Source organism: Phaeoacremonium minimum (assembly GCF_000392275.1).
Source record: "Phaeoacremonium minimum UCRPA7 unplaced genomic scaffold PA7_03_scaffold_7, whole genome shotgun sequence".
Taxonomy (NCBI): Eukaryota; Fungi; Ascomycota; class Sordariomycetes; order Togniniales; family Togniniaceae; genus Phaeoacremonium; species Phaeoacremonium minimum.
In genome coordinates, this window is record NW_006920914.1 from 105052 (window position 1) to 116175 (window position 11124).

The window sequence follows — 11124 nt, forward strand, 5'->3', positions numbered from 1 at the left end:
GCTTGCGACGCCATTGTGAATTATTTTGCAGGCCAAGTTTTGCTGACGGGAAGGTCGGGACAGAAAAGTTTGGGAGCTCCAGATCATCAAAGATGCCGAGTGCTGGGAATTGCCTGACGATGATTTGTCAGTCACTGTTAGTGAGCTTTTGGCCGAGACTTTCCGACGACGCACGTGCCAAGTCACGTTCTGACATAGACCCCATCCCCTGAATATGTGCGATCCTTCACATATTAGACTGCTTTTGGACATTGACATTGCGTTCTAAAGCAAAGCCTGCTCTTCTTTGCATTATTATCACAGTGGCTAGACTGAGAACAATGGCCTCTTGATTTTCTTGTTACTATATGGTTGTGCGCTTTTCCTGAAGACCCTGACAGGTTCAGCGCAGTAAACGATATACCTTCATGCAACAACCAATGTTGCATTCTTGTCTGATTAAGCCAGCTTGGAAACCCTGACTTAGAACATTTGATAGCTGTGTATGACCTGAGAGGCAAATTCGCTGTTTAAGATATTGTTCTAGATCTTGATATATCTATATCAGGTAGAAATCAAACCCTGATATTTGGTATTAGCCGTGCCTACCAGACAATGTTGTCGATCGAGGAGACTTTGGCACTGGCCAAACCGGACCCTGAGTTCGTTGAGGTCAGTTCCTTCATAAAATTATCTGATTTATCTTATTCTAAATGATTAATCTAGGCAAGTGAGCCCCTGAGAGTCTTTGGCGCACTCAACGGCTGGGACCTGGACACGGATTTAACCGAGCAACGTGAGATGCTTGCGCAGGCGCGAGCAAATATGCCACGAACCCCCCCATCTTGTCTTACTGAGGATATTGAGGTCACTGTAAGAGACGGAACTGTCATTCAAGCGCGAGTTTACAAGCCCAAAACTGTCCCTGATGACGGCTGTCCCGGCTTCATGATATACCACGGCGGCGGTTTTTGTGTCGGCGACAAAGAGTTTGAAGCCTGGCTCTGCGACTTGATCACAACACTTGGAGGAATAGCTATTGATGTTCAGTATCGTCTTGCTCCTGAAAATCCCTTTCCGATCCCTATCTATGATTCTTTCGATAGCTTGAAATGGGTTTGTATAGATACCACCTCATTCATGCAGCTCTGTTGTTAATATTTGTCCCAGGTTGCACAGCATCATCAGGAGCTTGGTATCAATCCTAAGAAGGGTTTCTTAGTTGGTGGTGAAAGCTCTGGTGCCGACATTGCACTAGCTGTCGCCCATCTGTCCCGAGACGAGAATGATATTCCTCCACTGACAGGACTGTATATTGCTGTCCCCTCGGCCTTATCTAAGGATAATGTGCCAGAGAAGTACAAAGATAGATTTCTCTCAAGGGAGCAAAACGCCCAGGCTCTATTGTGGAATGAGTCGTCCATGGAGTTTGTCCATCGTAAGTGTTCTTCCCTTCGAAAGGCTAACAACAGCTGACAGGTGTCGAAAAGGACAATACAAACCTGATCTCAGTAGCCCTCTAGCTTCGCCTGTCCTATTTGATCACACCGGAATTCCGAAGACATACTTCGTTGCTTGCGGCGGCGACCTGCTCCGAGACTGTACACTCATATTGGAGCAGGTTTGGAAAGATGAGGGCATCCCGACGCGACTCGATATATACCCAGGGATTCCTCATGCTGGATGGGTCTTCTTTCCAGAAACTAATTTCGCACGCAAGCACGTTGAAGATTCCCGGGAGGCGCTGCGATGGTTGATGTCTTCGTGAAAGGAAGATTCTGCAGCTTATTCCTTGATGGTCTAGGTCGTGTCGGCAGATGATGGGTGGGGGTTGTTGCTGCCTTAGGTGGCGGACTCAAGATACCCATATAGCAGTGAATAAGGACGAGATCTGATTTCTGATGAGTTCGTCGGGCGGTAAATCGAGAGCAGAGCACTCTTGAGTTAATGGCTCTACCAGTCATTAGTTTGGGACGACCCAACACACACTGTAAACTCGATTTGTTCGGTTCTAGTACTGCCAGTAGCTCGCTGGTGGAAAGTTTTTGTTATCTTTTGCCAGCCGCGATATTTCCCTACTCATTCCCCAGCTAAATCGACAATCATAGAGGTTGCTTCGTCATTCAGATTCTGGAGGATGGAATAAGGATTTATTGCACCTACAATGCTTGTCTACGTGGAGTTACTAAGGAAATAAAACAGACATCACATAGCCAAGGGTCGCTGTACAAATTCTTTCTTCCAGTCATCAAGTACTTGCTTACATTGCTATATCATCTCGCCCATGAGCAACATTCTATACTTCTCCATGCCATCTCTAAGACGTATTAATATACCAGCAGCGAGCATTTTGACCTCATTCTCCTCGCCTCCGTCCTCACCCCTAGTTCCCTCAAACACCTGAACCACCCACTCCTGAGTCTCAACCACTTCTTTCCCCTGAAACTGACACAGATCTCGCATTCGGTTCTCATTTACGTCAAGAAGCGTCAAGAGCGTAAATAGAACTGCACGTGTAACCCCAAGATCCCCCACTGCGTGAGCACGGATACTGCTGCCCAGCAGCAGACCCCAAAGCTCCGAAGTCATATCAGGGAGGGAAAGCGTACTTGGACCAGCCGCGTGTAAGAGCAGAGCCAGGGTCTTGAGGTAGAGAGATAACAACAGAGGCTGAAACACTATCCCGTGCAGGCGCCCGGCAGTCGAATGCAACGCATTCTGGAAGCGAGCTGTGAGGGGGAAAAAGAATGATGTCGATATAATTTGCGCGGTAGTGTTTGGGATGGCACGTACTCGAGGCTTAGGTTTGGCTTTGGCGTTGATTTGCGATTTATCCTTCATGCGGGACGTAAATGTTGATAGTTTGAGGGCATCCGGTCCCGTTGCAGCATCTGCGGCTTCAGCCGCTAAAGGTGCAAGAAACGTGGATGTGAGGGATTTCGATATGGTGTCAAGGGCATTCGGTGGGAGTGCTTTCAACGCTGATGAGGCTTGCAGTTGGCTTCTTGATCCTCCATCGTTGAGGTAAAGCTTTTCGATTCTCTCGGGGAGCTTCTTTGACGCAAATTCTGTTGTGGTAGCGTACTCAGAAGTCTCGAACCCAGCCAGCTCACGGGCACTCAAGCCCATAACCGTCAAGATCGACGCTCTTTGTGAGACAGAATAATCGCCATCGAAGAACGTCTTACCGAACCATTGACCCATTATTTGCGGCTGAGCAACAACAAGAGCGACCATTCCCTGAATTTGGAGGTTGTGAAAGTCCTCTAGCTCATATTTATCTTGAAGGCCGACAAGGAGAGATGCAAGCTCTTCTGCGTGCTCCTTTACCTCCGTCCCGTAACCGGCTTTCCGTCGTATCAAGACTGGGGCGGTGGTCAACGCAAGTTTCTGACGGTCATAATTCTCCGTATCTCTAAAATAGGTGATGAGATCCCGGATGTACACAGGTGCCTTTGGCTTGTCCCTTCTAACCAAAGTTGGATCATCGTCTGAGTCTTCTTCATCCGAGTCAGGCTTAGCATAAGCTTTGAGGCCTTCGTCCTCGCTTTCTGAATCTACCTCCTCTATGATTGCCTTTGCTTTACTGATTGTTGGGACTGCCTTTTTCTCCTTATGCTTTGGCTGTTGCTTTGGCGTAATCATCTTCGAAGCCTTGGTCGTACTTTTGGGTCGTAGCATATCAACGGGTCCTATCGAGTCAGAGATGTTGACCAACTCTTTGTACCAAGTCGCCTCCTCTGACGACGTCTCTTCCATTTTGAAGTTGAGCTTAGTCTCAACATTATGCACAAGTTGTGAAAGTGCTTCGCCAACAATCATCCCTAGGAGTCGAGCCCTGTTCTGAGAGGCTGCCAGCCGGTTTGAAATGCCGGTCATGAAAGTGCTTGATCTCAGTTGAATCGATAGCTTGATAGGTGATAGTCTTTGAACATAACCGGCGGCTAAGAGAAGCACCTGAGCGTGTGCTGTGGAAAGGAAAATCAGCGATTGTCATTATGCAGAGATGATAAGTAACCTACCTTCTTGTTGCAACATCGGTGAATGTTTGATGTAAAGCTGATCTCCAAATTGGCTGAGACTCTTCTCAAAAACGAGTATAATATCATCGCGATTTTGCGCTATAGTAGCGATAACTGCTCGACGAATACCAACATTGTCGCCCATACCAGCCCCGGTCGAACTGGTCAGCCATGTGATCAGACTGGTTCTTCCTGCCGCATCTGGCCCAACAAAGCTATTAATGACACCTGCAGTGGCTGAGATAATATCTTGCCCAGAAGATAACTTCGATGCGTCGATGTGGTTTAGGTGTAGGTCTGTAAGTATCCTGAGTACGGCGTAGAGAATCTTCCTTTGCTCGAGATGCGGAAGGCCGTTGAGAATTCCTCTAACTCGCTCAGCGGCACCATTTGTATTTTCCAGAAGGGCATCCAAGAGAATCTGGACGACATTTTCTACATCTATTAGCCTTAGTTCACGTTAATATGATTGATCAAGCTTACGGTGGTATCCCAGACGCAGAGTCTTTCCCGCCAGATCTGAACATAACTTTGTATCCTCAACCGAGGGCTTTGACGAAGACCACTCAAGGATGTTTCTGGTGAGCCATGTCGAATAGCGCAAGCCATCAGCGATCCATAACCCATCCCCTTTGGCATCATGTATAGCCAGATGTTGAGCTTCAGCAGCTAGGGAGATGATACGCCCACTACCGAGTAAACTTAGAAACTCCTGGCTCACGGGTTTTCTTATTACTGGATCTGTTGTCTTCCTAGAAGTCGATAGCCACAAGGCTCGCACGCGAAAGTCGCCGTCAAGCAATGCGGACAGAAGCTCTAGGATGATGCCCAAATTCAAATCTGTGTCAGAGCGTTTGACATCACCATTCTCTGCCTTCTTCTCCTGTATCAAAGCCCGCAGGCGAGTCAAGCAAGCATTTAGCCCGGTCACACTTCTGAGACAGTCCAAGAATAGATCGATGTCTGTAAGTCTTGACGTCTTGCTGTGCTGCTCCGTAGTTGGCTCTATTTCTTTCAGAAGGGCCCAATAGTTGGGGGCAATATCCGCAACGAGGATTTGGACGACTTTGGCGCTCTGCGGACTAGGAGTTGCAATGTTGAAGACTTCACCGGCCTGGTCACCCTTGACAAGGAATCTCAAGACCGAGATCAAAGTATTGTAATCCGGCTCATTCCTTAGAGCCTCTATAGCTTCGTTGACAGATGTTGCCTTGAATGCCGTTCTGGTTGTGATTGGCTTGATTTCCGTGGATTGCACCTCTTGTAGCAAGGGCGCTTCCTTCCTGTAGCTCCGGCTGATAGGAGTAAGGAGCTCGTCCATATTGCAGCGCGACCTTCAAAGACAAGGCATCTCAGCATGCTCCGTGCCACTCGGAAATGCCCTTTTCACTCCGGTCATCACGGTTATCAAAGGTGAGGCTCAGTCCATGAAATCGATGCTGTCAGGAACCGAGACACTAGTTCTAGGCACAGTTCTAGCTGCAGTAGTGGGCATTACAGTGGGCAGCACGGCTCCATGCCGCCAACTGCTGCCTGAAAATCCCCTAAACCTTATCGGATGCTCGATAAGAATGACCGAACTACCCCTCCAAATCACCTTAGGTCAGCTCTTCTACCATTCCTAATCATCACCGCAACGATCCGCATTTTGGGGGTTTCTCCAAGATGGCTGCCGCAGACATTCAGCCAGGTGCTGAGGTGTCCTCAAGATGGTAAGATACTTAGTAGGAGTGTCGATAAAAGGTCTATACTGACAAAGCACGCCGTAGGCTTTACCTCGACAAGATACGCACGACCCCAGGCCCATTTACAGACACGAGCGAGGAGTCGGGATACGACCCGGAATCTGTGATATCCAGGATGGACAGCATCAAAATCCTAGTGATTGGAGCCGGTGGTTTAGGGTGTGAGATTCTCAAGAACCTTGCGCTGTCAGGCTTTAAGGATATCCATGTCATTGATATGGACACGATTGATATCTCGAACCTCAATCGGCAGTTCTTGTTCAGGAAGGCGGACGTTGGGAAGTCCAAGGCGGAGGTAGCAGCAAAGTTCGTCGAGAAGCGTGTCAAAGGAGTCAAGATTACACCCCACAACTGCCGGATCCAGGATTATGACGAGGATTTCTACATGCAATTCCAGATGGTGGTGTGTGGCTTGGACAGCATCGAAGCTCGACGGTGGATTAATGCTACCTTGGTGAACATGGTGGACATGGAGAACCCAGACAGCTTGAAGCCGATGATTGACGGGGGCACAGAAGGCAAGGAGCATCACCTTCAAGACCTAGAGTGACTGACTAACTGGTCACAGGCTTCAAGGGGCAATCCAGGGTCATTATTCCCACGATGACCTCATGTATTGAATGTCAACTGGATCTCTATGCTCCCCGAGCAGCGGTACCGCTCTGCACACTGGCCACAATCCCTCGACAACCGGAGCACTGCATTGAGTGGGCACACATCATTGCTTGGGACCAGGAGAAACCCTTTCCTAAACTGGACAAGGATGACCCGGAGCATATTCAATGGCTTTACCAAAAGGCGCTCATTCGTGCTATGCAGTTCAAAATCCCAGGAGTCACCTATTCATTAACACAGGGTGTTATCAAGAATATTATTCCCGCTATCGCCTCGACCAATGCCATCATCGCCGCAAGTTGCTGCAACGAGGCCCTGAAGATCGCAAGTGGTTGCGCGCCGGCTCTGGGCTTCACCGACAACTATATGACATACTCAGGAAACGAGAGCATCTACACTAATACGTTTAATTACGAGAAGAAAGATGACTGCCCGGTCTGTGGGCAGGTGGCGCGCCCGCTGGAGGTCAACCCAGACCGGACGTTACAGGAGCTCTTGGATTCTCTCGCAGGCCGACCAGAAGCACAGTTGAAGAAGCCTTCTATCACTGCCGAAGGCAAGACGTTATATATGCGGTCCCCGCCGGGCCTAGAAGAACAGACTAGACCAAATCTAGACAAGACATTGAAGGAGCTTGGCCTGATAGATAACCAGGAGGTTGCTGTCACGGATCCGGCTTTTGCGACAGTATCTTTCACATTCATACTGCAATTTCGATAATAAGGGAGACGGACCATTCTGCTGGCATGCAAGTCAAAGCGAGCATTTGATGACTCTCTTGGGTGTATCATAGCTTCCAAAAATAGACATGACGATATGAATAGCATTAAATTTGACAAGTCCAGTTTTCCTGCCGGTCCTTCTTTGACTCCGTACGCCATATCTAAATGCTAGGATTTTGGATGGGAAAAGGTAGGGTATGCTACCTGACCATATTGACAACATCCTTCTCCAACTTTTTGCACTTATTCTTCAAGTGCTTGATCGACTCAAGGAACAGCTCATCCGAGTCCCACTGTCCGGTGCTCTCGATCTGGAAGATGAAATGGTCCCTCCTCCTGCCTAGCTGGACCTTGCCCTTGAATTCGTCATGTCGCAGACATTCTCTGCTGACTGTGTCCTTCATTGGGTCTTCCACGACGGCCTTAAGTTCGCCCTCATGGCCCTCATACTCGCTGCCTCGCTTCGCCTCCTTTTTGGTGACCTTCTCAAGTCCGATGACTCCTGGAGGAAAGCACTGCTGAAACTTCTCGGCATCTTGGCCGAGGATGGGGCGGGTGATTTTAATCGTAGGTAGCAGGCGGTACGAAGCCGTGCACACAGGCGAGAATTTGGCGTGGTCGGCTCCGATACCCTTATGCATGTGCATCTCGCAGTCGATCTCTTGTCCCGGGCGCAGCTTAGCGATAAGGATGTCCGGGTTGACCGGCGCTATGGCATCCTCCCCTGAGAAAAATTCCGACTGCCTGCCCTGGGGGCAGAACTTGATGTCGCTCGCATAGACGGCGGAGTGCTCAAATATCTTCTTTGGATCCGTCTCACCGGGCGCGGCGTCCTGTCTCCGCGTGCACCGGACCTTCAGCTCGAGCTTGACAGTGTTAAAGTCGTAGGCGCCGTCGAAGTCGGTCTCGGATGTGGGTTTCTTGTACCACTTCATAAAGTCGAACAGACCGGGCTTTCCGCCTTTGAACGGGATTAGTCCCAGGCGATGCGCCAGGACCTCATCCTGGATCACGCTTGTGTTGTTCTCAAAGTAAACGGTCTCGATGGCTAGAGTCGGCACCTCAGAGATCATAATGCGGCGGAAGGCGTTGGCGATCGAGGCGTCGACGCCAATCAGGCTGAAAGAGGCATCGTGCTCGCTGTTCTCGTGGAAGTCGACCGTGAAACTCCGCCGGAACGCATCTATGTCCCAAGAATGGTCCTCGCCTGGCCAGTGGCCCGGGTAGTCGGTCGAGGTGACATCGGTGACGGTTTCGGAATTAATCCCGACAATCTGGAGAAATGTGTTAGAAGAAGTTTCTTATATTTATTAGAGGTGATCATATCGTACCTTCCGTCGGTCAAGCTCCTCTTGGCTGGCTGTTATGCTCGGCATCTTGACTGCGCATGGTGGGGTGGTCTCGCAGTGTAGGAGAGTGACAGTAAATTTTTGGAGTGGGAAACTTTTTGGAGGGGAAAATTTTCACCGAGCTCACCGAACCCCACAATAGCTTCTCACCGCTCACCTTCTCTATGCAAGGTACCCGCGTGTAAATATTAAACGAACGGTGTCCAGGTGCTGTACCTCCCTGGGTAGTAGCTTATGACATTAATGTTCTTAACTTTGTCATTTGGAAACAGTTTGCCCAACACAAGTATACATCAACATTTTGCAACGATATTTCTGGCAAATCTTGGGTATCATTCCAACTAGGAGCTTCATAATACATTCTCAGGACAACTTATTCATCTTCGCCTCGAGATCTTTCACCCAACCCTCCACAACCTTCATGTTACCACTCACGGACGACTCGCCGTCCTTGACTGCCGCCTCAATCTTATCAAGTCCTTCCCTCCACTGTTTGATATCTAAAGCCATGTCTGCCTGCCGCTTCTCTATACGCTCCAGCGTTTCGCCAGCCGTTGCTGCATCGGCATGCATAGCTCGTAGGGACCTCAACCTATCTAGCAGCGGCGGCAGAAGAGGCGTCAGGTTCTCAATGGTTGGTAATGTGCCATAGAGTGCATTGATCTTCGCAATCTGCTCCGAGTCGCCCGAAGACGTTCCCTCTGCTGGAGTGGCACCTGTTGACGACAACGCATCTTGAGCAGCCTTTGCTTGTCGGCGTGATTTCTCCAGCTGCTCTGCCTCTTGAATAAGAGTGCGCACTCGGCGGCTGATGCTGTCTAAGTTCGAAGTTGAGGCCTCTGATAGTGTTGAGATTTGCTTCTGTAGCGTTTCGAGCGTGGGCACGATCGCTCTAGGTAGTCCCGACGAGTCCACTTCAGAAAAGGCCGACGATCCAATGCCGATGGCTTTCTCTAATGAAAGGAGCCGACGGTCGAAGTCTGCGGCTTTTGCTAGGGCATGACTTTCTTGGTATGTCGGTGTGTACGTGACGGTGTAGGTTGCGTTTGCATCTCCAAGATCAGTGCCTGGCTCCTTTGTCCCGGTCCCTGGTTCTGGTACTATCCTTGCTGGTCGGAAACCCAGACCCTGGGCCAGTTCCTCTGGATGCTTCGAGATTTCGTCCAGGATCTGGCTGAGAGAGGCCAGTTCTAGCTCCTGAGCGGCGTCTTCCGAAGGGCCATTCGTCTTTGCCTCCTTTTGCTTGCCGTATTCCTCCTTGGCCTCTTCGATCTCTCGCTTCAACCGGGCAATCTTTCGTGCCAAGTTCTCCCCGTCATCTTCGTCACTAAAATCTCCAAGCTCCTCAGTGCCATCGTCCAAGATTCGCTGTCGTCGGTTCGAGGTCTTGTACGATTTTCGTTTGCCATTCAGTCTGTCTGAGAAGTCGACGTCCCTTGCATCGACTTGTGCGGGCAGAAAGCGCGACCGAGCCTGGTCTATTCGTAATCGTGTGCGAGAGATGCCAGCGCTGTCCACATCGTCATCCTCGTCGAATTCGTCATCTGAATGTGACTTCACGGTTGTTGTCTGAACGTCATGTCAGCATAGGCTCTACAGATCGGAGCTTAATATACCCACGGGGACGGTAGAGTTGTCATCGGTAAGCTCTGGGGTTTCGTAGATGTCTGGTGCCGAATCCTGGAGGTATAATCAGAGGCAGATCGGGTCAGTTAAGCTTGCAGAGCTCACCAAGTCAGGCAGGGCGGCGTATTTCCTATTCAGAGCCATTGCAACGGCAAATTAAGAAGCCCCAGCCTCAAAAGCCTCCACAAAGTTGACACTGGATTATGCGAGAGAGAAAAGAGGTAAGGTGGAAGCTTCTTGGGGGAGGTGCTGTCAAAACGTCAAGCCCCTGGGAGCTTAGGATGATGCGCGTCTGTGCTCCCCAAGCACGCGTTTAGAGTGGCCCTAAAACGGCCCCAGATTAAATCGGTCCAGTGAGGGCTACAGCGCACAAGTGACCCTGAAGGCGGGAGCCGCCGTTACCTAGGTATTCCTTTAGGCGGCGATGCAGCTATCCGAGCACAGAACCGGAGCTAGAAGTCTACCCAATTTTTTTTTCTTTTGGTGAGCCGAAAATTGTCTCTTCCCTTCACCAAGCTGCGCGAGATATTTTTCTCTGTGCAAGCACCTGGCCTCACGGTAAGTCTTACTTCCTGCTTTTGTTCTTCGTATGTTTCTACGCTGTTGAATGATGACTCAAAAAGCATGTATTACCTGACTTTCAATGATGTTTCTTAACTATCAAGATCACTGACAACACATCCACTCTTCGCTGTTATTGATCAAGTTTATTGCGTTTGACACAGTTCACTGACAGTTATGACGTCTAGGTGATGCGATGACTATCATCCCGAAGCCTCCCAAGGGGCATTTCAACCTCCTCTACTTCGCTAGTGCCAGCTCCTTGACCGGTAAAGAGTTCGAGGCATTCCCCGCGCCTCTCTCGCTGCAGAAGCTCTTCCCTTTCCTAGAAGAGCGCTATAATGGCATCACGCGCAAAGTTCTGGACTCTTGCCTGGTGACGATCAATATGAATTATGTCGATATGCCATCTGAGAGTGATGCTGTCGACAACGCGGCTGAAGAGACAGTGATCCAGGAGGGCGATGAGGTCGCCATCATTCCTCCTGTAAGCTCGGGCTGAGAG

At 49.7% G+C, this 11124-nt stretch overlaps 4 protein-coding genes across 4 annotated transcripts; 2 read left to right on the forward strand and 2 right to left on the reverse strand.

Moving 5' to 3' along the window:
- Positions 1-5666: 5666 nt before the first annotated feature.
- On the forward strand, positions 5667-6296 carry UCRPA7_124 (putative nedd8-activating enzyme e1 catalytic subunit protein; the record flags this gene model as incomplete). The annotated part of the gene is made up of 2 exons (XM_007912722.1): positions 5667-5713; positions 5771-6296. The coding sequence occupies 2 exons, from the start codon at positions 5667-5669 to the stop codon at positions 6294-6296; spliced, it is 573 nt and encodes a 190-aa protein (XP_007910913.1).
- Positions 6297-6349: 53 nt separating this feature from the next.
- UCRPA7_125 (putative nedd8-activating enzyme e1 catalytic subunit protein) lies at positions 6350-7081 on the forward strand (the record flags this gene model as incomplete). The annotated part of the gene is made up of 1 exon (XM_007912723.1): positions 6350-7081. One exon carries the CDS (start codon positions 6350-6352, stop codon positions 7079-7081), a length of 732 nt encoding a protein of 243 aa, XP_007910914.1.
- A 202-nt stretch (positions 7082-7283) lies between these two features.
- On the reverse strand, positions 7284-8459 carry UCRPA7_126 (putative rna polymerase rpb3 insert domain-containing protein; the record flags this gene model as incomplete). Its single annotated transcript, XM_007912724.1, has 2 exons — positions 7284-8357; positions 8415-8459. The coding sequence occupies 2 exons, from the start codon at positions 8457-8459 to the stop codon at positions 7284-7286; spliced, it is 1119 nt and encodes a 372-aa protein (XP_007910915.1).
- Positions 8460-8795: 336 nt separating this feature from the next.
- UCRPA7_127 (putative dynactin subunit protein) lies at positions 8796-10202 on the reverse strand (the record flags this gene model as incomplete). The annotated part of the gene is made up of 3 exons (XM_007912725.1): positions 8796-9976; positions 10049-10112; positions 10164-10202. 3 exons carry the CDS (start codon positions 10200-10202, stop codon positions 8796-8798), a joined length of 1284 nt encoding a protein of 427 aa, XP_007910916.1.
- Between the last annotated feature and the right edge of the window lie 922 nt (positions 10203-11124).